The sequence below is a fragment of the Corvus moneduloides genome, chromosome 26 (genome assembly GCF_009650955.1).
Source record: "Corvus moneduloides isolate bCorMon1 chromosome 26, bCorMon1.pri, whole genome shotgun sequence".
Lineage (NCBI taxonomy): Eukaryota > Metazoa > Chordata > Aves > Passeriformes > Corvidae > Corvus > Corvus moneduloides.
Window position 1 is genome coordinate 5923104 of NC_045501.1, and position 24490 is coordinate 5947593.

Here is a 24490-nt window from a genome sequence, read left to right on the forward strand (position 1 = left end):
CCGAGCCACGCCCCCTCTGACCCCCCCTCCCCGCCGTGCAAGTCTCGCGAGACGCGGCGCGGTTTCCCCAGCGCGTGTGCCCCCATCGGCCGGGCCGGGCCCAGCGCCGCGGGGCGGGAGGGACGAGGGGCCGCACCTGCCCCGGCCCCGCCGCGCCCGCCAGCCCCGTGCACCCCCCGCCCCGCCCGCCCCACCTGGCCGCCGGGTCCTCCCGCGAGGCCTTTGTCCTGCCGCCGCTGGCCCGCGCGCGCTCCGGCCCGGCCAGGCCCCTCACGCGAGGCCGGGGATCCACGGCCTACCCTCAGCCCGGAGCCCTCCCTTTCTACCCCCCGCCACCCTTCCCCTCCGCCCTTCTCAGCCCCGGTGCCCGCAGCGGAGGCCGCGGAGCCGCCCCCGGCCTCCTCCTCCCGCCCGTGCCGCCGCCGCCGCCGCAGCAGGTTCCCTCCCTCCCTCCTCCTCCTCCTGCTGCTGCTGCTCCTGCCCCCGGCGGCGGCGGGATCCGCGCGGTGCCCGGGGAGCGCTGGGCCGGGCGGCGGCGGCAGGAGCGGCAGCGCCAGGTGAGACCCCCAGGGGCGGCGGGGGCAGCGCGGGGACACCTCTCGCCTCGTCCCCGCCCGGCCCGAGAGTGGGTGGGGGCGGCCACGGGGGAGGCGGTGGCGGGGGCTGGTACCGCGGGCCGGGCCGGGTCACGGCGAGAGGGCCGCGGCCTGAGCCCCAGGGCGGCGGCAGCGCGGCCTGGGCCCCTCGCCGGGCACGGAGCAGCGCAGGCCCCGCGGCCCGGCCCGGCCCGGCCTGGCGGGGGTGAGAGCCGGGGGCAGCGCGGGGGCGATGGAGGGTGGGCACGGCCTGCGGAGCCTCGGGCTGAGGGGGTGCTGGAGGGGAGGAGGAAGAGGCCGAGGCGGTGCAGCAGCTGGCAGCGGGGCAAGGCTGCTCGCTCGGCGGCCGGTGCCTCTGCGTCCCGAGTGGGTAGGAGAGGGGTGCTGGAAATCCCTTCCCGGGAGAGCAGGAGGGAATGCCAGCCCTGCCTGGAGGGGTGCAGCGGGTCCCGGGGCAGCCCCCGGCGGGGGGAACTTGTGTCAGCCCCTTCTCCAGAGCAGCATCCCGGTGTGGGGATGCGATTCCCCGTGGATGGTCGCCCCATGATGGGCGAGAGCCCTGGGAGCACTTGAACATTTTGGCGTTTGCGGCTTGTCTGTCATTTTCCTCGCTGCTCAGATTTCCTGTTTTGAAAACTGGGCTGAGAGCTTTGTTGGGCTTTTAGAGCCCGTGGCAGAAATACGGTTGTTTAATAACCACATTTAGGATCCCATTAGTTTTTGAGGCTTGGGACTGATTTAGGAGAGCAGCTGAGAATGCCCCCGGATGGATTCACTTTGCCCCTGTGACTTGGAGCCGCAGCATTTGGAGGAAGCGGCAGGGACAAAATGGACAGTTCATAAAAGGAACAATTGTGCACTGCCTGTTCTAGAGGGCACTTGCTGCCCTTCAAGAACTTTCCTCATCGCATATGCTCTTTATACAGCAAATCTTTATCTTCTGTTTCTGGCCTTTTTTTTTCTACCTTAGTCCAGAAAATGAAACTGGAACAGACATTTCTGGAAATGAACTTGATTGGTGCAGTTGGAAAGATGTGATTCACAGTTATAATGAACAGTGAATTTTGTCCCATTTTTTCTCAGTTCAGGCTTTGAATTATGTATTCCCTGATTTTTAACCTGTTTACACAGTTATGCTAGGTAGGTTTTTAACCCTTCAAATAAGGCATCCATGGTGTTGGATTGCCAAGAGGTACCCCAGGTACATCCAGAATATAGAAGCTGCTGTTATTTTAGGAGTATCTGATGCTTTAGCTTGTAAATTAAAAGGTTTAATCGTGCATTATTTTCTTCTTATAATCCCACTCTGTGCTTGGAAGAACCAAAGCTGTTGTCAGTGAAATCTGGAGTTCGTGGAGATCGAGTATTTCCAGGATTGGCCAAAAATAAATTATGGGGTAAAGAATGTTGCTTTTTTTTCTCCTAGTCATGCAGCACAGATGAAAAGCTCTGAAGCTTTTAGTCATAACACTCTGGTCCCATGTTTTCCTTTTAATAAAGCATCCAGTGGGAGAATGTGACATAATTGGTTTCTTGGATTTAGAGATCTTGAAATGGCTGGTACAACAGAGGAGAGGAGAGGAAACTCCAGCAGGGTTATGGTTTAAATACTATAATATGGTGGCAAAGTCATGTTGTTACTACATGGTAATCTTGCATTTCTCTTGCAAGAAAACGCTCTCTACGCGGTTGTGCTGCAGAACAGGCACTTTTAAGTCTTGTCAGTGGCACGGAATATTAAATGTCTCTCTCCTTTCCTTGCATTGCATAATCTGAGTGTTGTTCTCCCATAGCAGCAGAAATGATGGAAGAATTGCATAGCCTGGACCCACGCAGGCAGGAGCTCCTGGAGGCCAGGTTCACTGGGGTTGGGGTTGCCAAGGTGAGTGTGAATACCTGTGGTGACAGGTATGACTGCTTAGCCATCCTGCCTTGCACTTCGGTTGGGTTTTTAAATTTCTACATGAATAATTTTGCTTTGCAAACAGATTCTGTATCACTTGTTGTGTTTTGACCTCTAATTTGTGTGAAGTATGTTCAAGAGGAATGAAAATGGGATCTCTCTGAGCAGATGTTTTGCTAAACAGAAGATTTTTGGCTCTAATTAAGTTCATAGGAGTTGTTCCATCTTAAGGCGGCTTGTATGCCCAAAAAACTCCATGACAACTTTGTAGAAGTGGGAATCTCATCTGGCTCTTCCTTTCGCCAAGAATACCTTTGAGAGCTGAATTTGGCTGGTGGTGAGATACAGTTTCAAGTGTTACGTGTTGGATACAACACATAACCAGACTGAAACATTGAGTTGTTCTGCAGGGTGCAGGAGCTGTCTACCCCATCACATGGAACACACACAAAAAGTGTTTGCAGGGCAGCTCTCCTGTGTCTAATCCAGAACCTGCCAATAAAATCCCATCTTTGTCCTCATGTACAGCTTCCACTTGATCAGGAGCTGTCTAAAGCAAGGCACCTGAGTAACAACATTGTGTGGTTGCTTGGTGTCCTGGCATTAAGCTGTGAGTTCTCCAGGTGTTGGTGCTGTTAATGTCAGTCTTTCTGAGCAATGAAATGGTGGCAGAACTCATTTTAAACTAGGGCAGGGATAATGAGTTAATTTTTGAGGGAAATACTGAGTTTTGAACAACATCAAGGTAGATGGTAAAGCAACACATCGCTAGATGATTTTCTGAAGCCACTTAGAATTATTTTGAGAAGAAACATTGTAGAGGCTGCATTTCTCAGAAAAATGCAAAGTGATTCAAAACTGGAAAGAGTTTTGTTTGAGATCTCGCTTTTCTTTCTGCTCTGCCTCTCAGACAAGGTTGAGTCTGGGAAGAGAGCATGAGGAAGCCAAATGCTCAGCTGTAAGAAAGTGTAGTAAGGAAGATTAACACTAGATGTTAAGGGTTAACAATTTGGGTTTCTGAAGTAAGAGTGTGGGGATTTTTTAATGTCTTCCCCTACTCTTAAGACTTTTAACAAATTTAATATGTTCTTTTTATGTTCTTTTTCTGGCATAAAAGTTGATAGCATTTACTGTACTGTGATCTTGTTTCATACAACATTACAACTTTTCATGTACTTTATCACCTGTTTCTTGCCTCTTTTCCCACATTTTGTCACTTTAGAATCTTTAGCTGTACCAGTACAGATAACCCCAAACATCTTACTAGAACAGCTAAAAGCATAGACATTGTTATAGCTTTAAACAGTGCCAATGTACTCAGTGTTCACAAAGAATGTTAGGAACTCTTCCTTTTAAAGGAATAACCTTTAAGAGATACAGGAAAGCAAATCTTAATTATGTTTCCAATATGTTTGGAGCAGAAAGTACATGCCCTTTTCTGTAGGGGTGAATATTGAAATCTCATTTCTAAAGCAATCCAAGTAAAAAAGCCTCATTCCTTGGAGGCCTCACTTTGAGCAAAGCTGTTTTGTTGCTGAGTTTTATTTTTACCTGTTGTTATGCAGTTTTACCTTGTATTAGTCAGTAAACTGTTAAAGTGCATTACACTTATTGCAAACAATATATTTATTTATTTACTTGCATTCTTGCTAATTTGCAATAGATCAGCCAACCATTGATATAAATTAGCATGACTCTACTATGTTGCAGCAAATCTCGGTTGCAGTATTAATTTCAGCTACTACATTCCCTCCCAGGTTGGTGCTTCAAATTCCCTCCCTACCCCCCCAAGCCTCCGTCCGTCATGCTCCGCACTGGCATTGGTAGGTCACTGTCTTAAAGGGAATATATTGGGAAAGCTGTGATACAATTTTGTGTGATTCAGCTAAGATTTTTAGCTGGCTCCAATGAAATGTTTAAGGAAAGAATTATGGAGTAAGTGAGTGCCATCTAGTGGGACAGGGCCTGGCCCGTCCTCCTGGGATGGAAGGTATCTGGTGCTGTTTATTGCATAAAAGGAAGAAATGTCATCTCAGATGCTCAGATGTGATTGGGTGAAGGCAGCAGGCAGTTGTACTGCGCTTCCTGCCTTCCTCCCACTGGGTGTATCTCGCTATGTATGGCTTCTTTCTTTAATGTTTAAAAACACAGGGTGTATTTTGGACCTGTATAAAATGAAAGCATTAGTTTATACCTTAATACGACTTCAAGCCCACAGTTCCTCTGTGTTATTAAAGAACCAACTATAGGTATTTTGAGATATGAAGAGAGCAAGCTGATCTAGAATAAGTTTTCAGTCCGGAAACTAGAAAAAAGCTTCTAGCCATCAGAATCATGGGATTCTGGAAGAGCTTTCCAGTAACAGTAGTAGAGGACAGAAATACTAAACTGTTTTGGAAACAGCTGTGTGCTTGTCACCTCCTGTGGTAGCTGAAGGCACAACCCAATGACTGAGGTCATTTGTAGCCCCAAAAGCCTCCAAATTCTGTTGCAAGCCTGTGATGAAGTTTCTTACTTGGTAGCTGAAGAATGTATTTCACTAGAAGCTTGGAGTTAATTCATTGAATCAAATTTATGAGCAAGAAATGTTTCTAGGCAACTGTTATACTCCTGTGCTTCATCCAGGTCACTAGATAGCTTGGAAAAGCTGGTGATGCTTTAGATGTCTATTCTTGCCATATGGTGAAGTGCCATTCTTCCCCGAATTCCCAGAGCAAGTCCCTGAATTAACACCTGACACTCTGACACCGACTGTTCCTGCTTTTTTAGCTCCTGTTTATATTTACTTACTGGGAAAACCTAAGTGCTTTCCCATGAGGCGTTATGCTGACTAGACATCTTCCTTGGGTCAGGAGGCCCAGGAGTTGTTTCTCTGGATAATATTGTTTTAGTCTGTTCTCATCTTCTGCCTCCCTTCCCCCTGTTTGGGGGCTGTCTTTAAGATACCAGGTGGGTTAACTCCAAGGGATTTGTGTCATTTCCACAGACTTTGCCTGGGTAAGAATTTGAATAAGTAATTGTGAGGCGTGAATCTGTATTTGCACACAGCCTGTCTCAGGCTTAACCAGGGTGGGTCCTCACAGCAGCACATGTATCTTCTACAAGTTTGGTCTTCAAAAGATCTCCAAACCAAGCTCTGTGTGCCACTTTTATAGTTAAACTAAAAAGGCTGAAGTACTTTTAGGGAGGGTAACTGGGCTGTAGGAATCTTGTAGATCCATCTGACTGTGCCAGAACTGAAAAAGTGTTGGTCTTGGTGGTAGCTAGTGCTCCTTTTCCTCCTGCTTTGAGGTAATGCTGCAGAATATATGCCACCAAAAATTTGTTCATAAAGAACAGTATTTGCTTGTATTAGTTTGGTTTTTATTCTTCCTCTGTAACTTTTGAAGTCCTGATCACTTCAGCAGCTCCAGTTCTGTGATGTACTCGACAAGAAGGTTTAGCAGCAAAGTTACCACATTGAGAATTCGTGTTTGAGGATGATCACGTCTTCCTTGGAGGGATATGGTGCTGCACAGTGGTGGTCCCTAACAGGTGTCAGGCCATGAGAAGAACCAGTTAATAAGAGTTTTAAAACTTAGAATTGAATTTAGTAGCTGCCACAGAATGTGCCGGGACTTTATGCCAGATACTTGAAAATTGTTCAGATGCTTCTGTGTGCAACATTACTTCAAATGTGTTGTCTGGCTGCTAGAGCCCAGAAATAGTTGTCAGATCTCAGTCCTATTTCTGCTCCTGACCTGAGGGTTAGGATGAGTTGTGTGACCTTTCTGTTCAGTTTGCCATCAGTAAAATAAAAATACAGTATTTCCAACCAGAGAGAACTCTTGAGGCATAATGGAAGCCAGGCAAATCCTGCTGCAAATCTGCTTACCCATCTGATAGAGTGGGGGTTACCTGTGAACATCTGAGAGTAGATTAACTTCTCGTGGCAAAAAGACCTCAGTGATTCAGGGATTTTATTATCAGCAGTATTACTGAGCTTTTCTAAAAGTTCAATTAAGAAGCAGGTTGTAGTTCTCATACTTATGTGATGCTTGAAATAAGATAAGAATATGTTAATTAAACCTTACACAGTAGCACTGGACCAGGGTAACTGTAAAACCATTCGACCATTTCACTTTGGTGTAAACCTGTGTGGACTCAGCACTAACCTTTAGTGGAACTAAGGATTGACTCTTTGCCTTTGAAATCTCTTGATTTGCTGCAGAATTCAGAGGAACTCGGGTTATCCTGGCTTGAGGTAATGAAGCATGTCTATCTCCATGTCTCCTCCATTTTTAGACAGCAAGAGAATTTTGCAGTGCACGTTGCTGTAAGCCTATGTTGGAGACTCTGGCTAGGCAGCTGGAATTCCTAGAGCTCCCTTTCAGTACGAGGAATTGGAGAGCACAAAATGGAGACTGCCCAACTTGAGTTGTGGAGTGATGGATCATTTCTGGGAACTTGGAGAGGCTGTGAAAATGCACAAGTCATGGGAGGCAGGAGATGGTAAGGGGAGCTGAGTCAGCTTGGTGTTGTTCTAGATGATCTGGTGGGAGCTATTAGCAGGATAGGTTGTCTCTTTTGAAGTCTCAGCCATTGAAGCCTTACTGTGGGCTTTCCAGGGGCTCTGGCAAAGGGAGAAATGACTAACCAGCTCCTGTGAGTGGCCAGATTTTAAATTCTTGCCTCTTGAGTAGGAGTCTTGAAAGTGCCTGCTGCTATTGCATGCAATTCTCAACATGGAGGCTTTGTTGTGCATAGGTAGGTCACAGACTTCGAAGCAGCAGTTGATAGGTGAATCACAAGGGAAAAGAGCATGCCGGCTTATCTTGGAAAGAAATTCCTTGTGGAGGAGGAAGTGTGTGCTGTTCTTGTGCTTGTCATTTGGGTAAACACTATAGGAACTATTAGCTTGTTTCAGATGACCCACGTATTTTGAATTTTTGCTGAGCGCCATCACCGATTGCCTTGACAGGGCACAGTGGATGAGTGGGCTGGAAGTGAGAGCAGAGAAGTGCAGTATTATCCCAAAGTGGTCTAGAAAAGCCAGATAACTTCTGGAACAAAATTCATAAGCTCTTCCTGTGTAAACTATTGCATGTTTATTATTCCCCACTGCTACTTCCCTGGCAGTATTCTCATATTAATGTTCTTTGCCTTTGCTTATTTGGGGTTTTTTTCCAAAATTCAGGTTCATTCCTTTAATTCCTTTTGTGTCGTGTCCACTTAAAAATGGTATGCTAAATTAAGTACTGAACATTTATCCCAAGTCAGTTGCTGAGTTAAGTATAAACAGTCAGGAATGATAAAATACAAATTTGAAGCATTTTTTATATACACACTCACTGACTGTTAGCTGAGGGGAGATACTCGGTTATATGGTTTCTCACATCCACGCCTAAACTTGTTGCTATAAGCAGTTGATACCTAATTTCACACATAACCTCATGTTATCTGGATAATCAGGAAAACTTGCTTTTCCTTTCTCTTGACTCAGAAGAGGTGCAGCTGAGCACTAGGTCACGTTCCTGAAATGTCCTAGGTATTGTATCTTTGTTGCTTCGAGTACAGCACGTTCCAGTGAACAATTTGAGTTTCCATAGCCAGAATGCATCACAACAAGACTTTTTGCCAACTTTGCCAAGTTCAGCTCTTGTCTGTAAAGGTCTAATCCTTTAGAGTAAGGAAAGTGTCAATGGAAGGTCCTCTCAAAGGTGATCAGGGGTAAGGGAAGGTCATGCATTTGACCCAGTGCATGGGTCAAAACATGTCTACAAAGAATTAATTATGCATTTGTTCACAAATCAGTACACGTGACAGTGAAATTGCTGGATATCTGTAGACGATGGCAAGCTGTTCTGTTCCAGTTCCATAATGAAGAAGTTGGTTGCTTCTCACCCTTTCTACTACTGCACTGAGTTGAATTTTACCACATCATCAGCGTAGGTTCTAGGGGAAGGTTTAAAATCAAGAAAAAAAAGGGTTTTTTTCTGTTCAAGAATCTGATCAGCATCAAACTACTCTTTTAGTGATGCAAGAAATGGTTTTGATTCCGGCTGGTAGAGCTAAAAAATTCCCACGCAGGGTAGTCAGTACAGGTGGTTGTAGTACTGGAAGTAAGAAAAACATTGTGGATTTTGTATTAGGCATATTTCCAGCTGCTTGCATCCCAGAACTTTACATTCAGGTGCAAACTGAGTGGATTTCTTGTATTGGACAGGATAAACTTAAATCTTAGTATCATTTCTAGGTATAAGTGGCCCTATCAGTTAATCTCCAGGTGATGCCAGAATACAGGGACCTTGCAGAAGAATTGTCTTGTGTAAGCCCCTGACATTCCCCTTCAATCATAATGTTCATGGAAAGTTCAAACGTGGTGTTTTTGGAACAGCTGCTCCTGTCATTTGCTATCCATCTGCAAAATGGAGGCAGCAGATTTAAGCAAACGTGGAAACAACTTTCACTTTCATCTTCATCATGTCAGAACCCCAGTGTGAGACCAGCAAATGCTCATTTGGAGAGATGCTCCTGTATCTTACAAAGTTCTCACCTGGCACAGGAGGTTGGTTGGTGCCTCAGATGTGCTGTTGGGGTTGGAGTTCCTGAGAGAATGGAAAGATTTTGGAGGGCAGCATTTGTGCAGTTTATAAACAAGCTTTTTTTCATGGGTGAAAGGATTCACTTTCTGTTGCCGCTTGCCATAAGATTTTACAATTTTTTTAGCACTGAGACTTTCATGTGGATGTAGCTAATGTTAGTGCTGGCACTTCTTTTAAATCCTGTTGGCCAAGGAGTAAATTCCTGGAATGACCAAGAGTTGTACCTATAACATTTGTGAGCCATCATGTTGGGTGGTTGGGAGCTTGTTGCTTTGCTTAAAAGCAACTATTGCTGAAGAGATGAGGTGAATCATTTTTCTGGTCCTGAGCTATTTGTGTGATCCCTTGAAGGGTTAATGGTATGGCGTAAAGAATGTAAACCTGCAGTTTTTCTCTAAGGGAATCCTAAATGTTTAGCTTCTTGAGCTATTCAGGTGTTGGGTTTTCTTTTTTTTTTTTTTTTTTTTTTTTTGGTTGAACCAACTGAGCATGTCGTTTTAGGAGAAACAAATTTGATATTTAATGATCACAGTGAACACAAGAAGGTAAACAGAACTTTTACTTTCAGCACATGCCTGCTTGGGAATTGGGGTTAGTAATAGCTAGGTTATGTCACAAATTGATGGTGGTGTTTGTCCCTTAAACAGGGGAGGGAGAACTGGTCTGTTCAGAAATTACCTACTGTGGGGTTTCTCTGTGGTGTTAATGCTTCTCCCCCATTCCACCACTTGAGTCTTCTGCTCAAGTGTATAACGAGAAATGGCTTTGCTTTGAGGAAAGATTGATTGGTGGGAAGTGGTTACTGCAAAGTTAAAAATGTTAAAATAGAATGCATCTTGGGGAAAAGATGCTCACAAGTTATTAATGGAGAGCTGGCTTTATCATGTCATTCTTCCTGTTAATACATTCCATCATTAATTGTGAATCTTGTTTTTACATCTTTGTCAAATTTGTCTTTGTTTCTTAAGTTATATCTGTAGGAGGATACTTTTGTGTCAGGATAAAACACAATGACTTTGCATGATTCACTTTTTCCTTTTAAAACCAGTTTTGTTTGAGATCTTAAATAATTTTCAAACTGCTTGGATATGTAAAAATGCAGATGTGTATCCAGCAGAGCCTGCAAAGATGCAGCAGACTCCTGAGGTACCCAGTTACTGTTTTGGTAAATCTATTCCAGCCTCTTGAGTTTCTGCTTTGGCCTGGTGGTAGCAGCTGCTCTGTGGGTAGGTCACACATGGGTCCATAAAATAGCCAAGTGGGAAAGGTTGTATTATGGGTACCAGTTGTACTGCTGTTAACACAACTTTCACTTGTTCACGTTCTTAGCGTTGAAAAAAAGCATAAAATTACACATTTAAATCCGATAAGCATCTGATACAGTAGTAGCTGGCTTGCCAGATGGAAGATGTGTCTGAATGCTTAGCTCAGGGTCAAGCAGATGCTTGCTGGGAGAGCTGAGCTTGGAACCCCTACTACTCAACAAATCAGGTTTGCTTCCTCAAACCTTAGGCTTCTATAAATACCACCTTGGCTGTTTCATGGATGCGGGTAAATAGACCAGTTAGGATATGAACTGATGCAGAAATATTCCAAAGGCTGTATCACTATCCTGAGAAAAAATTGTTGAACAATCCAACTGTCCTGCTGCAAATGGCTTCTGAAGCCTCTTAGTGCCCCATCCTGTGTCTGGGAGTTTGACCCGTGATGATGCTGTAACTGTAGTTAGCCCAGAGACTGAGTCTTTGTTAGGATGGGTCTGCCTTGTAGGGAAGTTGTTTCTAACAGTCTTTGCTTGCTTTTCACTAGGGTCCATTAAATAGTGAGTCTTCCAACCAGAGCTTGTGCAGCGTGGGCTCTCTGAGCGATAAAGAGTTGGAGGTAAGCAGGCACAACTCCTCGGGGTAGTTGGGTTTAAGGTGAACGTGATCAAACTCAAAACATGGAAGAAATTGTGTGATAGTCAGTGATGGTTGTCTTAGTTTGGAGAGTGAAAGGGACCAGGGAAGTATTTAGCTTGACCGTGCAGGCTTTCGACCTCTCTGTGAAGCTCCTCCTCGAAGCTTCCCACCATTCCAGGTAGGTTTTACCCAATCCCAAACACAGTCTTCATAAAGCTCATCTTAGGAAACTGTTTTCAGTTCATTGGGATTTGTGGGATACATTTTTGGATACACATAAAAAGCCAGAGAGCATTAATGGAAAAGTTTGCCATATCTATCAAATATGTGAGTTTGCCTGAGCCTAATACAAGGCAGAGCATTTTGTGGATTGCTCTGTGGAAGTGTGAGGAGGTGAAAATTGATGCTTTGTCCCTGGTTAATCTCACTTCTTTAGGATTAACTATTTCAAGATGCTCACTAAAGCAGCAAAATGAATTCTAGTTGGATTTTTACTCTAAAATTTCGTGTCAATAAACCAAAATCTCAAATTTAAGTGCATTTTCTTACGCATTTCTTATGAACTTCCCCCATAGTTACCAGGTAGGTTTTGGATCATATTTCCCTCTCTTATATGGCAGTACTGGTATGAGGGGCTTTTGAGAATGCTGTATCTTAAACTCCATAAAGTAAGTGTAGTTAATAGTGAAAATTTGAGTATTCATTCTTTTAATTGTTCTTTTTTAATGAACTTTTGTGGAGAGATATAAATTGACCAAGCTGACGTACTTGAATCTCCCATTCCTTGCTTTTTCAGTCTGTAACAGATAATGTTGTGTGTCATTTTTGTTATGTAAGTACTTGAATGGAAAAACAACTTAAACTGAATCTCATTAATATGCTCACAGCTCCATGGAGGCTGTAATGGAGCCTGTGGTGTTACAGTCACGCCAACGCTGTTCAGGAGCTGCTCTTCACTACACAGTGAGGAGGCAATGTCACGGACTTTTACACATACAGGGGCTGGAGCAGCAAGTCTAGGTAGTTTTGGAGTTTTCAGTCCCCTCATTCTAAAAAAGTACCTTGCAGACACAATAATCACCTTTGTCTTAACATCCCCTCCATCCTCTTACCAAAACAACACTGTGTCTGTGAGTGCCCAGCTGGTAACATGGGTCTGTTAGATGTCCAGCACCCACTGGGGACACAGCCAGGTTTAGATTCAACTTTATCCTTTTTATCCTACTAAAGGAGGGAGATTGATTTCTGCACTTAGCATGTGTAAGTCTTTTGGTAGAGATCTTTAAAGAGGGTACTCGATATTTGGGTTTCCAAAGAGTATGAAACTTAAGTTTACCACAGACTCTCTGGCCATGGTTTTTCTTCCCCCAGACCTGTTTTTTGCACATAGTGTTTTTCTCCCTGCCCCCAGGCTATAGTTTAATGGTGGCTGCAGTGATTGGAGAACATACAGCTTGGGAATTATTTGGGATGATTTGGGATAAGAGATGTTTGTAAAATAACAGTGGTGATGGGAATGACAAGACATCTCTTTCCAGCAACCTCAGTGAGCTGCTTCCAGCAGTCTGCTTCCCAGTGTCTTTAGCAGGTTTGGCCGCAGATGTAACCCTGGTGATAGGGAAAGCATCATGCCAGGGTCTCCTCCATCCTCACATGATTAGGCTTGCTAGCCTTGTACAGACAGATAGGCATGACACTTCTGGAGCCCTCAGGCCTGTCAAGTGTGCTCTGTATTGTGCCTGTGCATAAATAAATTGATTGTGCATAAATCCACTTGATCAGCTGCCCGTCAGGTCTCTGGACGCTCACAGAAATGGCACATGCAACTGACCCTTGACTTTAATGAGAGCAGGTGAGGAGCAAACAGAATCTGTAACAGCTTTGTCCTGGCTGCTGTCCTGGGATAGTTCTTCTAGCCATCTGCAGTGGGCTTTGAGAAGAAGCATTACCTGCAGGCAAAGTGAATTGGCTTAAGAGACTGTGATTGGACTGCAGATTTGGATGTCAGTACTTAAACCTCTCATCATTATTCCCCTTGTACCAGTACTATGATCACCTTGAAGTGGTTTACACAAGTTTTTGTAAGTGTTTGAGCTTGCTCTGCTAACCCCGTGAGGTCACTGGACGTAGGCTGGCTTGCAGTAGCTGAAATAGAAAAAATAAATTTACCTCGTTACCCACATTCTCTCCCTCCTGCAGCACATCTATGAGCAGGTAGGAGCTCTTTGAGAGCAGTTGTTTCTTTAAGTACCAACAATAGAAACAAATGCACCAGAGAAAAGAAATGGCCACTGGGGATATGGAACAGATCATTGTGTTTGGGCATTTTTTTAAATCTTGGAATAACTGCAGTAATGTTAATTTTGAAGTATTGTTTAACAGACTCCTGAGAAAAAGCAGAATGACCAGCGGAATAGGAAGAGGAAAGCAGAAGCCTATGAGACCAATCAAGGTAATCCACGCTCCGACCCTGGCTCAGGATTGCCACGTGCTTGGTAACTCGGGCACGTTTTGCACATGCAGTGTCCTAGGAAACTAATGGCTCTTCTCGGCAGCTTCTTATAAACTACTCCACGATGGTGTATTCTCTTCTGGGAGCCTTGTTATCCTTATTGGCAGGAAAATACTTGGCTTATTCACACAAATTGTTGCATTTTTATGGGACAGGCTGCCCAGAGGCTTCGTGTGCTGCTCTGAAGTGTTGTTTTGGTCCTGTGTTGCTACATACACAGCAGCCAGTCTTCAGAATCCAGCCTGTAATCTCTTCCTTGCTTTCCAAGATGTGTGCCTGCCTTGTTAGAGCAAGTTCTGGCCATGACAAATCAGGAACAAGCTGTGCCCAAGCAGGCACTGCCGTCCTGAGTGCTGTGGAAAACCTGGCATGTTAAATCCAAGTTCAGATTTTCTAGCAAATGGGCTGAGGGGCAGATTTTGATTTCTTTCATTCTTCAACAAGAAAGTAATGAGAATTGTGTTGACAGAACTGCTTTGATAATACGATAATAAAAGAAAAGGGCTAAGTTTTAATGAGCTGATGTTAAGCCACTGCTAATTATCTCTCAAACTCTTACAGGAATGCTTGTGAGAGATCTAATATGCAGTAATTTATCTGAAGGCGGAGGAGTAAAAGTACCCTTTGCTCTCTCCTTATGTTGAAGGAAATTTTGGAGAACCTATGCAACAGTCAAGACCTTTAGTGTTTTCTAAGTACTTCAGCAAGTGCAAATGCTGTTTGATTGGATCTGACATGTTTGGAATTGAGAGTTAATTGAATTGTCAACTGTAAAGCCTCCCAAAAACAGCACAAGGGCTGTAACCCTGGGGCGGGCTTTTGTTGTGCAGAAGCTTTGTTGTGATAGGTGTTGCACTGAACAGGAAAAGGAGTGTCAAAATGTAGGAGGAGGTTTTTAGAATGGCATGATAACTTCTGTTCTTAAAAGTACAACTCTGGTTTTAATCCTTTGCTTTCCTTTTTAGGGAAAGGCACTCCTAGAGGACATAAAATTAGTGATTATTTTGAGGTAAGAATCTTTTCATTGGCAAATCTGCCTGAATTCACATTTTGCAAAATCTGTAGATAGAAGTTTGTGGTGTGACGTGTGTTACTGATCTGTCATTGGGATCGTGGACTGATGATGTCAACCTGATACGCTCATACCTGATTAGGCAGAGGATATGAGGAAGTTGATTTTTAATTAACATTTAGTTGAGCAGTTGATAAGGCTTTTTTTTCACTTAAGTATAGGTTTGAGGTTGATTTCCATTGGAACCTCTGTCTCAGTTGAGGATATCTCTAGGTTTGCAAACAGTTTTGTTAGGGGTCCGGTGTTGCAAAAGAGCCCACCTGCAGAGTCCTGCTGATTGGAGTGGGAAGTTGCTTATAGGGTTCTCTCATAAGAAAAACTTCCCGTGGGAGGCTGGCACCATAGAGGGCATGGGAACCCTTCCCCAAAACAGTGATGGACGTTCTAAAACTCAGTATTCTTTTTTGCACTGCATAATATCTAAAGTTTTTCTAGGTCTGCACAATCCAGAGCTGTAGCTTTTCTCTTAAGTTTGTTCTTTATTTTATGGAGTAACTTGGAGTCGGAAATTACGTGCTTATTAGTGCTTACTTCTTTGCTGGGTACATTTTTTTATGAGCGGTACACTGTAGGGGTTTCTGTACCAGCTGGAGCAGTTCCCCAGCTCCTTACCTGTCCTGCCTCTTTGACAGTGACTGGCACAGCTGCAGTGGAGATGAACGTTCCTTACCACTCCTGTGGTGCACATCAGACATGTCTCCTTACAGGGAGTGGACTTCCTAATTCCATAGAGTAAATAACTGATCTATGGCCAAGTGTGCAGGTTTATATCTTTTTGTGTTACAAAGGAAAATGTACTTGGTGCAAATACAAGTGTTTGTCTGACGTACTTCTGTTATTTTGAAAACTCCGTGAACTGTTAAGGTTTTCCTCTTAAAATTTACTTTCAGTTTATTTAAATGATTCCCTGAAGCCTATAAGGCTTCATTTTTAAGATAAATGTGTTTCTTCTGTCTGTGTTAAATTTGGTTAAAAGTAGTATCTCTGTGGAATTCACGATGATCAAATCTGTTTGTGTGCCCAGTTTGCTGGGGGCAGTGGCCCAGGAACCAGTCCCGGCAGAAGCGTGCCGCCCGTCGCCAGATCCTCTCCGCAGCATTCCCTGTCCAACCCCTTGCCGGTGAGTGTTCTTGGGGACACAGCTGGTGGCCTGGCATTGATTAACTTGGTGGCCATGCTTCAGACAGGTAATACAAGGTTCTGGATAGGGAATTGTCTCTTGGTGAGTGATTTGGCTTGTTCTCCATTTTAAATCTGAAACTGGGTTCTAAAAGCAAAGCCATGTCTAGGACCCTGGGACAGTCGCTAATCCAGCTGTAGCTGACATGAATATCTGAGCTTAAATTGTACAGGATGAATGTTTTTAACATGCTGTGTGGGTGCAGAGGGATTATGGTCCTTAATGAAGGTAGAGCTGACCCGTTAGTTACCCTGTGTTCTATTGTAGTACATGAACTTCTCCATGGAGTTGGGAGTATGTTGTGTGTTTGTGCAGCACTAGTCAGGGATATTCTGATCTTGATTGGACCCCTTGGGTATCCTGAACAATGTTCACACCGTGGTTATTTTGGGAAGGCGTTTTACTTCTGTTCGTGTGCACATGACTTGCAAGAGGCATTAGCAAAAGTTTGCAGAGAAATGTGTGTACGTGCACAGCTGGTGCTGTTTTTTGACGTGTAATTCCACTTTACTTGCAGCATTTCTGTGAGGTCTGGATGTGAAGAAGTGACCAGTATTTTTAAACCATTTTAGGACAGAGCAGCTAAAAAAATTTGTTGCAACTAGCAAAGCAGTATTCAGAGGCTCTGTTGCCTGAGCTTTAGTTTTGACCTTTGGCTGGGCCTCTTTAAAAATTTTCAGCATTTGTTGAGTGTCACAAAAGTCTGGAGACATTGTGGGAAAGGTTGGTATTCCCAAAGCCAAATGCAAAGTCTTCAGTAATTCTGTTATTCTGCAGAGACCTTTGTGCAGTTCCTGAATATACTTAACTAAACCCCAACACTGAACACTCTGCTCAGAATTCCATGTGTTGCTGGATTTCAGAAGCTTTGTAATGCTGCTTGAAGGGAGAACTTCACATATGCTTCTAGATACTTTTTAATGTTTCTAAAAACTAAAATATATCCTATTAATTGAATGGACTTTCATCCTATCATGTATTAATTCACTAATACATCTCTTATAAGAGAAGTTAATGAAGAAATACCATCTCTGACTGTTGCAGATGTGTAAGGGATTAGGGACAATTCTTTATTCCAGCAGATTAGATAGCCCACAATGGGACAAGTGGATTCTTCCTTTGGTTTTCTTCTTCTACACTATGTGTTGAGTAGGTAAAAGTTGAACAGAGTATTTCTGGTGAATATTGATGTCACAGTTAGTTTCAGCCAGGCCAGTTTGTGTCTCTCTCCTTACACAGGTGCTTGTGTTTATCTTCCGTTCTTTACTCTTGCAGCTAAACCTGATATTTGCTTATTCATAACAAACTATTCTGGGCCCTTGCAAGATCCCTCCTCTTCTTACAAACTGAATGTCAATGGTTTGATCTGTTCCCCAAAGAAATGGGGAGATGAACGCTGAGTGTCTTAGCCATTACAGGTGTCACTGTGATCTTGGAAGGAAGCAGAGTGTTAAAATGTCTTTCACATGATACAAACCTCCTCCAGACCTGAATTAATCTCTACTGTACTGGAAAATTTCTGCAATCAGAACTTGCAGAGGAATTGTAATGGCTTCAGGATGTTACTACTACTCTTCAAATCTCTTGGCTGATTTGAATTGTCTCACTCCTCATTTGATCAGAATGATCTGCAGGTCTTGAGACTCTTGCGAGGCCACTCTCAGGCACAAGCATTCTTTTGGGGAAGGAAGCACACTCTTGAAATTGGTAATGTTAGCCAGAAAACAGGTTGCAATTAAGGTTTTTGAGAAAAACTGAAGCCTGACGTGACTGCTTTCTCGGAGGCATTTGCCTGGCCCAGAGTTAGAGCTTGGAAGGACTTGGTTGATTATTACCCAGGCTGCCAAGTTTTAGCAGTGATGGTGTGGCTTTGGAAGCCAAGGCATTGAGATGCTGTGTGCTGTAATCAGTGTAGCTCAGATGATTCTTGTTGCTAAACCCACTTCCTCCACCACAGCTGGAAAACTAACCTACTGCAGGAGAAAGGAGCTGGCCCTTAAGAGATGTAATGGACCTTTAAAGGATTTTGGGAATGAAGTAGTACTTTGCTTACATTGCAGGAGATGGGCCCCAGCTGTAATGACAGAAGTGAGCTTATCCTGATGTCTGGGTCCTAGACATGGTTAGGTTGCTGCCATTTAGGAGTGCTGACTCAGTTTACTTCACCAGAATAGCAGTGTATCATGGAATTGGCTGTTTGAGTCCTTAAGAAGCATAAAAAAATATAATTGTGAATGCATTGACCAAAATCCCAACGTAGATTTTTGGACCTGCAATCTGTTTTGCTCCACTGACTCTGAAGCACATGTATTTGCAAAGGAAGAGGATGTGTTAACTGACAAGGAATTCTGTCCTGGGTGTTCATTTGTTAGGGTTTTTCTTAATTGTTAACTTCATTTCCTTGTTGCTGTCTGCTGTTGGAATAATCACTGCAGGAGTCCTGTTTGAGTTATCAGATCCTCACCATGCTGCCTGCTCATTCCTGAGCTGCTGCTTCACTGACAACAGTTTTGGCAGAGTCAGAGAATCACTTTTTTCTTTAATTAAAAAAAAAAAAAAAGTAGTTCATTGTCTGTTTTTTGACTGTGTTGCAGCGGCGAGTGGAGCAGCCGCTGTATGGGGTAGACGGCAGCGCAGCCAAGGAGCCGCAGGAGGAACACTCTGCTCTGCCAACGCTGATGTCGGTGATGCTGGCGAAGCAGCGGCTAGAGAATGAGCAGCTGGCACAGAGGGGAGGTGGCCTCTGTTTTACTTTTGTCTCGGTGAGCAGCTCTGAAAAGATTTGAATCCTAAGGCATGTGTCTAGTTAAGGGATGGGGAATTTGAAGGTTTTCTGCCCAAGTGCAGCCTCATTTTTGCTGACCTCAGTCTATCACCTTCTGGTAAGTTCATCTTCCTTGTGAAGAGTTCTAGGTGCCAGGCTTTGCTTGTTTAATAAAATGGGTGTGAGTTTTAAGTTAGCAGCTCAAAATCTTACATAGATCAGAATTATGTCATCTGAGAGGATAATCCAATAGATGGAGAAAAGCAAAAGATAGAAGTATAGTTTTGTTGTGAGAAGTGTTTGGTTTGGCCTTGCTTAATCTCAGCTGCCGTGAATTATATCAGGCTTTTAAAAGCTTTGTCTTCAGCAGGTTGGGTCAGGCTTCTTGGAAGAAACTGGCTCTAGTTTTACTGAACTGAATCTCTAGAGCATCCTTAAACCTGAACATGAAAGTGTGGTGCAGGCCAGGCTGCAGCTCCGGTGTGGAGATGAATGTATCTGCACGGGCACTGGTGGTCGTGCTGGGGGACATGTAACAATACACAACTTTCTTTTACAGGCCCAGCAAGGCAGCCCATCTTCTACCGGATCAGGGAACACTGAGCATTCCTGCACCTCCCAAAAACAGATTTCCATCCAGCACAAACAGTCACAGGTATAGCTCACTAGACAATATAGCTCTTGGATGTGAGGTTGAAGCTCAATGCAGCTTGTCCGCTGTGCTAGAGGGTGCCACTGCTAGTGGACATGATGTTTCCAGTGAGAAGAGCCAGTATTCCCAACTCCATCTGTAACTACTGAGTGAAGTGAATTGCTCTGAGCTTTGTTCCTCATCCTGTAAAGAATGTTTTCAATTGCTGCTGCTGGACTTTGTCCAATCTGCTACTGAAGCTTTTCTGTGTCAGTGCTGTGGGCAGTTCATCAGCTGTGTGTGATTGTGCTTGGGAGAGGAACACCTCAGCTCTGTTTCTGCTCTGTTGTATCCTCAGTGTTCTTCCTCTCTCTGGAAGTGAAGGTGTGAAGGAAACCTGAGTGATAGTTGTGAATGTCTCTGTTCAAGCACTGGGTCTGTTCAAGCGCTGGGCCATGGTGCATCACATTGCTTACAGTACCAATAGCCACAGTCTGGCTGGCAGCTCTTTGACCTCTGTAGTGTCCACTCATGGAATAGTTTGTCCTGTCAAGGTGTAACATGGTGTGTTCCTGAAAGTGCTTCCCAGCAACTTCACTGACCTGGAGTCAAGAAGAGGAGTAGCTCTTCTGACTGTACTGCTATCTTTTTGGTACCTTTTAAATTATTGAGATTCTTTTAGCTGTGTCATCTTCTGTTGCTTACCAGGGGGCCCAGCTTTATCTGCAGTGCACCTGGTTTATTTCTTCTCCAAGCCTGCTTTTAATCTTCTTTGGTTTTTCATCTCAGATCTCTTTGTGTCTTCCCTTGAGCAATTTTTAAACAATCATTTCCTCACCAGTCTCTGTCAGAGGTGATTTGTTGCTGGGAAGGTCCATTCTCCATTAACCCTGCAGGTGGTACAAGTTCTCTGTTCACCAAGGACAGCAATCCCCCTCTGGGGGCACTCACTTGCTCAAGTCCGGCCTCTGTTGTGTCACTAGGGTTGCATTTTGTTGTCTGTGTTGTTAAAATGCTGGTCTGGGAAGATGCCTGTTTCCTGACAGTGCATGGAGAGGTATGTGTGTGAGAATGATGCCACAACTCAAGAACCTGCCAGAGATTATGTCAGTCTTGGCTGTCCCAACACCCGTGCTTAAAACAGTGGTCCTGCCTGGAGAGAACAAGGTGTTTTTATTTTCTTCTGTGCTTAACATGCCCACAAGGTCCATGTTCTTAGCAAGATGTTATCTGAGCAAGCTATCTGCCAGTGTTTAGCTTCATGATATTCCCCAGAGGTCTAGGTGGAGCATACACGTGCAGGAAAGAATCTAGGAAAATGTTTGGTTGCATGATGACGACGTGTACAAATTCTTGGTTTTTCCCTTCCAAGCCTGTCTGGAGTTGATAGAGTTAAAAAATAGATCAACTTCAGTGATCCCCAGCTTGAATCACTTGTGGCAGTGCCAAAAGCAAGTCAGCATGATGTTACTTCCTCGGTGTTTTCAGTCAGTGCTAGGGCCTGAGTGCTCTGAGGTGACTTGGGGTGAAGTCACATGTAAGAGCACGTATCCTGACTTTCTCTGACACAGGGCAAGCATGTCTGTGCACTTGTCTAAGTGAAATAACAGTCACTTACTAAAGACACTTTCTGCTGTTTGGCCACCAGCTGCACCAGGTTCTGCACAGACATCCTGCATGGTGCCTCCCATGGCAAAGCTTTTCCTGCAGGCAGGAAGCATGAACCAAGTTGAGGCAGAGATGAGGTGACCTGCCCAGGCCTCCTCTTTGTCTCTTGGGATTTAGGCCCATCTTGCATGATGTGCCATGCTGGCAGGTGCTCTGTTTGAGCTTTTCCATACTGGGCATATGTCAGGAAGCAGCAGTCAGCCAAGTTTGTCTCTTACTCCATGGTGTTGGCTTCCAGGCAAGCTTGAAATTTGGAGAACAGTTACATAACTCCACAGGTAAGTCTCTGCAATCTCTTCTCAGAAACAGAATAGGTGCCTGCTAGCCACAAGTGTGAAATCTGTGTGTACGGTTCTGGAGAGCTTCCTCTGTGTTGACTTGGCTGTTCTAGATGCTGTGTTCATGTACATACTGACTCCTTCACCTTTTCTTCCCCACCCTTTAATTGGAGTGCTGAATCTGAAATGTTTGAAGAATGTAGTGTGTGTCTTCTGTTCCTGGGTATAACTCTCATTTCACTGCTTCACTGAAGGTATTTGAGATGTGCTACACCCCATAAAACTTTCCAGATAGTTTTCACTCAAGAACTATAAAGCTCCTGTCCCCAGTGGGTACTAATACATCAGTTTATCAGAAACAAAAGCTTGTGCCCAATACTCTTGCTGTCAATCTGTTATAATATTTTAAAATGAAGACCTGTGTTATCTGTCACAGGACCACTTTAGAGCCCCACAGGTGTTGTCTTTGTCTGCAGGTGGTTGTCTGTGCTCATGAAAGATCATAAATTTGATATTCCAGCTGAGGGCTGGGATTTGATGTGGTGGGTTTTTTTTTTCTTAAGCCTTTTTTCTTTACAAGCTCTCCTGCATAGAGACCACCAAAGAGTGTGCAAAACTCAACTATAAATGTAAAATTCGCAGGACACCGAGGATATTTTAGGCTGTTGAGAGTTACCAGTTTGTGCTCTTCAGAGCTCTGTGCTGGCTGACTGCACCTTCTGTGCTGGAGGAGCCCACCATGCAACAACAAAATGAATAATGGAGAACATTCTTCCCCTGACTGCCAGGATGCAGGGGATCAGTTCTCAAAAGACCCAGCAGTTCAGATCAGAGCAGGTTACACTGGGACATTAGTGCTGGTTGTTTGAAACATTATCCATTTGTCTTAAATGTGGTTTATGGTGATTTTTCCCTACAGTCTGACCTCACAATGGAAAAAATATCTGCACTAGAAAACAGTAAGAACTCTGACTTGGAGAAGAAGGAGGGGAGGATAGATGACTTATTAAGAGTAAGTATTTAAAGTGGGACAACTCTTCTAAAAGCTGCTATTTAAATGTACTTAAAATGCTTGTGCCAGCCAGGCTGCAGAGCAGGGGCTTGTACACCAGCTGTAGAACCAATAGTTGCAAGGTAAAACAAATCCAGTGATCCCTTACCAGCAGGATAATTGTCTGGCCTGTGGATACTGTGGTAACTCTGGTTGTCCCTTGCTTGCAGGGTAATTGTCTGGCTTGTAGACACTGTGGGCCTGCTTGAATCTAGGCAGTGTCTGGGCATATACAGCGCAGAGTTGTTGTAGCTCAGTTGTTTGTGTCTTCAGCAGTGCTGGCCTCCCTTTGATCTGTTGCACACTTGTGTATTTTGCTGGCTAACCTAACAGGTTTCTCTGCAGAATTCACAGAATCATGGAATCATTTAAGGTTGGAGAAGACCTTGAAGATCACCAAGTCCAACCATCAGTGTAGCACCATCAGCACGTTCTCACTAAACCATGTCCTCAAGTGCCACATCCGCACGTTTTTTGAACACTTCCAGGGATGGTGACTCCACCACTGCCCTTTTCCCTCCACCCAGTTCTCCCCTCTTCTAAGTTCTGAGGAGCTGACTCTGCCTTTTGTTTGGCAGCATGTCCAGTAGCCTCTCAGTAGCCTGGGAAGTAATGTTCTGAAATGCTCATTCAGGAGAGTCAGAGGCCTGTATAGAGATGAGAACATGCTTTGGCCAAACCAAAAGGATGAAGCTCTTAACCCATTAGTATTCGTCAATAAAAGATAAATACCTTCTAATCAAGGATCTTGTCTTAATGGAGGAGTTCTAATTGACTTAGCTTTCATCAGCTGGAGAGGCAGCTCTTGAGAAGTGTTGAAAAGCATTAGAAAGGACATTAAAGGGAGTAGAGGGAAGGCTTTGTGTGTGTGGTCTCAGCACCTGAAAGAGCTCAGTCAAGCTTACGGAGACACGGGGCACATGTGAGTTTGTGGAAACAATCCATGAAGCAGGAAATAGATTTTTTTTTTTTTAAATTATTATTATTATTTTGTTTTTACTAGACTACTAGGTGGAAGGGAAGTGGTTAAATTTGACTCTGTTAATGAAAGTGGTTGCACATACAGTCCTGCTGCATGCTGTGGTGGTGTGAAGCAGCAGCTGCCACTGAGAGCAGTCTGTGTAGAGGGGCTGATGGAAAGTGACTCGAACAAGAATTTGACTGAAAGTACAAAGGGAGTTCCCCCATCCTTTTCCTCTGCCAGTATTGTGGCTAAAGACGGAGGATAGTCCAGCAATGACTAAGCTATTTTGAGCCTTGGTAGCTGTGGCAAGGTCTTAAATGTTTAATAACAACAAAAAAAAATTAAAATACTTTTGCTTGTCTTTATTCTCTTTGTACCTTAGTTCCTTACATGTAAACCAGGATGACAGAACTTCCCTGTTCTAGAGGGGTGTTAAGATGTGAGTTAAAAATTTAAGAGTTTGTCTTGGATGTTTTGCTAAACAAAACCTGTTCTTTTATCCTGCTGGTTTGCTGACTTTAATCTGATCCCCACAGCTAGCTGGAGAAACTTCTTCCTAAGTGATGCTTAGTTTGCCTCTTCTGAGTGGTTTAAAGTCACAGGCTTTGTCCTCTGTTCACTTTTAGGCCAACTGTGATTTGAGACGGCAGATAGACGAGCAGCAAAAGATGCTGGAGAAGTACAAGGAGCGGTTGAATCGATGTGTAACGATGAGCAAGAAGCTTCTTATAGAAAAGGTGAGCAGGGGACATCTCTGCAGTTCATGTCCTTGAAAGCATCTCTATCTTCTTAACAGTAAAAACCTGCTCCTGTTGCTTTAGTGATAAAAGATAACTGGAATTCTGTCATGAATTATTCCTCTGCAAAAAGGAATGTAATCCAAAGACTGAAGTGGTTCAGATTTGGTCACTTTGCACAGTGTCAGAGTGATCTCTTGCCTAAGAGAAAGAGCTCTAAATGCAGCAGGCATTGCTTGATTTGGAAACCCATACACCTGAAAAGCAACTCCTTGCAGCTCTGGGGATGCAGGAGCAGTGTCCCATTGTGCAGTGGAGTTGCAGATATGCTCTGTTCTTTCAAACAGCAAAGTCGGAGATCGTTGCTTTGTGTAACACTGAAAACAACACACTGGGGCCAGTGCCAGGCTGTTGTTCACCAGCATCCAGCCTGCTTCGGTATTGAAAGATGTCCAGCTTTCCTGATGGTTAAACAGTGTGGGGGTTTGATTGCTCTTTCACCTGTTGGCTAGTTACACCTATTGTTTGTGGGTACTGGATGGGCAAAACTACCCAGGTGCTGGCTGGTAGCAGACATGCAGTCTGAGTTGATTTTTGTCACAGAGCTGATTGTTCTTGGCTGAGCAGGGCTCCCTTCTCCAGAGTGGTG

General features: G+C 44.1%; 1 protein-coding gene across 7 annotated transcripts in view; it reads left to right on the top strand.

The window, feature by feature from the left end:
- Window positions 1-182: 182 nt before the first annotated feature.
- TLK2 (tousled like kinase 2) overlaps window positions 183-24490 on the top strand; it is a 43215-nt gene continuing 18907 nt past the window's right edge. The window contains exons 1-12 of one of the 7 annotated variants that reach the window (XM_032134410.1): window positions 183-557; window positions 1916-1993; window positions 2390-2478; window positions 4257-4322; window positions 10893-10964; window positions 13367-13436; window positions 14462-14505; window positions 15593-15688; window positions 18343-18510; window positions 19072-19167; window positions 22009-22101; window positions 23731-23841. In XM_032134410.1, coding sequence (XP_031990301.1) covers window positions 2398-2478; window positions 4257-4322; window positions 10893-10964; window positions 13367-13436; window positions 14462-14505; window positions 15593-15688; window positions 18343-18510; window positions 19072-19167; window positions 22009-22101; window positions 23731-23841 — 897 coding nt within the window. In that variant the 5' untranslated portion in view covers window positions 183-557; window positions 1916-1993; window positions 2390-2397. The remainder of the gene's footprint in view (window positions 558-1915; window positions 1994-2389; window positions 2479-4256; window positions 4323-10892; window positions 10965-13366; window positions 13437-14461; window positions 14506-15592; window positions 15689-18342; window positions 18511-19071; window positions 19168-22008; window positions 22102-23730; window positions 23842-24490) is intronic. The other 6 variants (XM_032134411.1, XM_032134415.1, XM_032134412.1 and 3 more) reach the window with 6 other exon arrangements.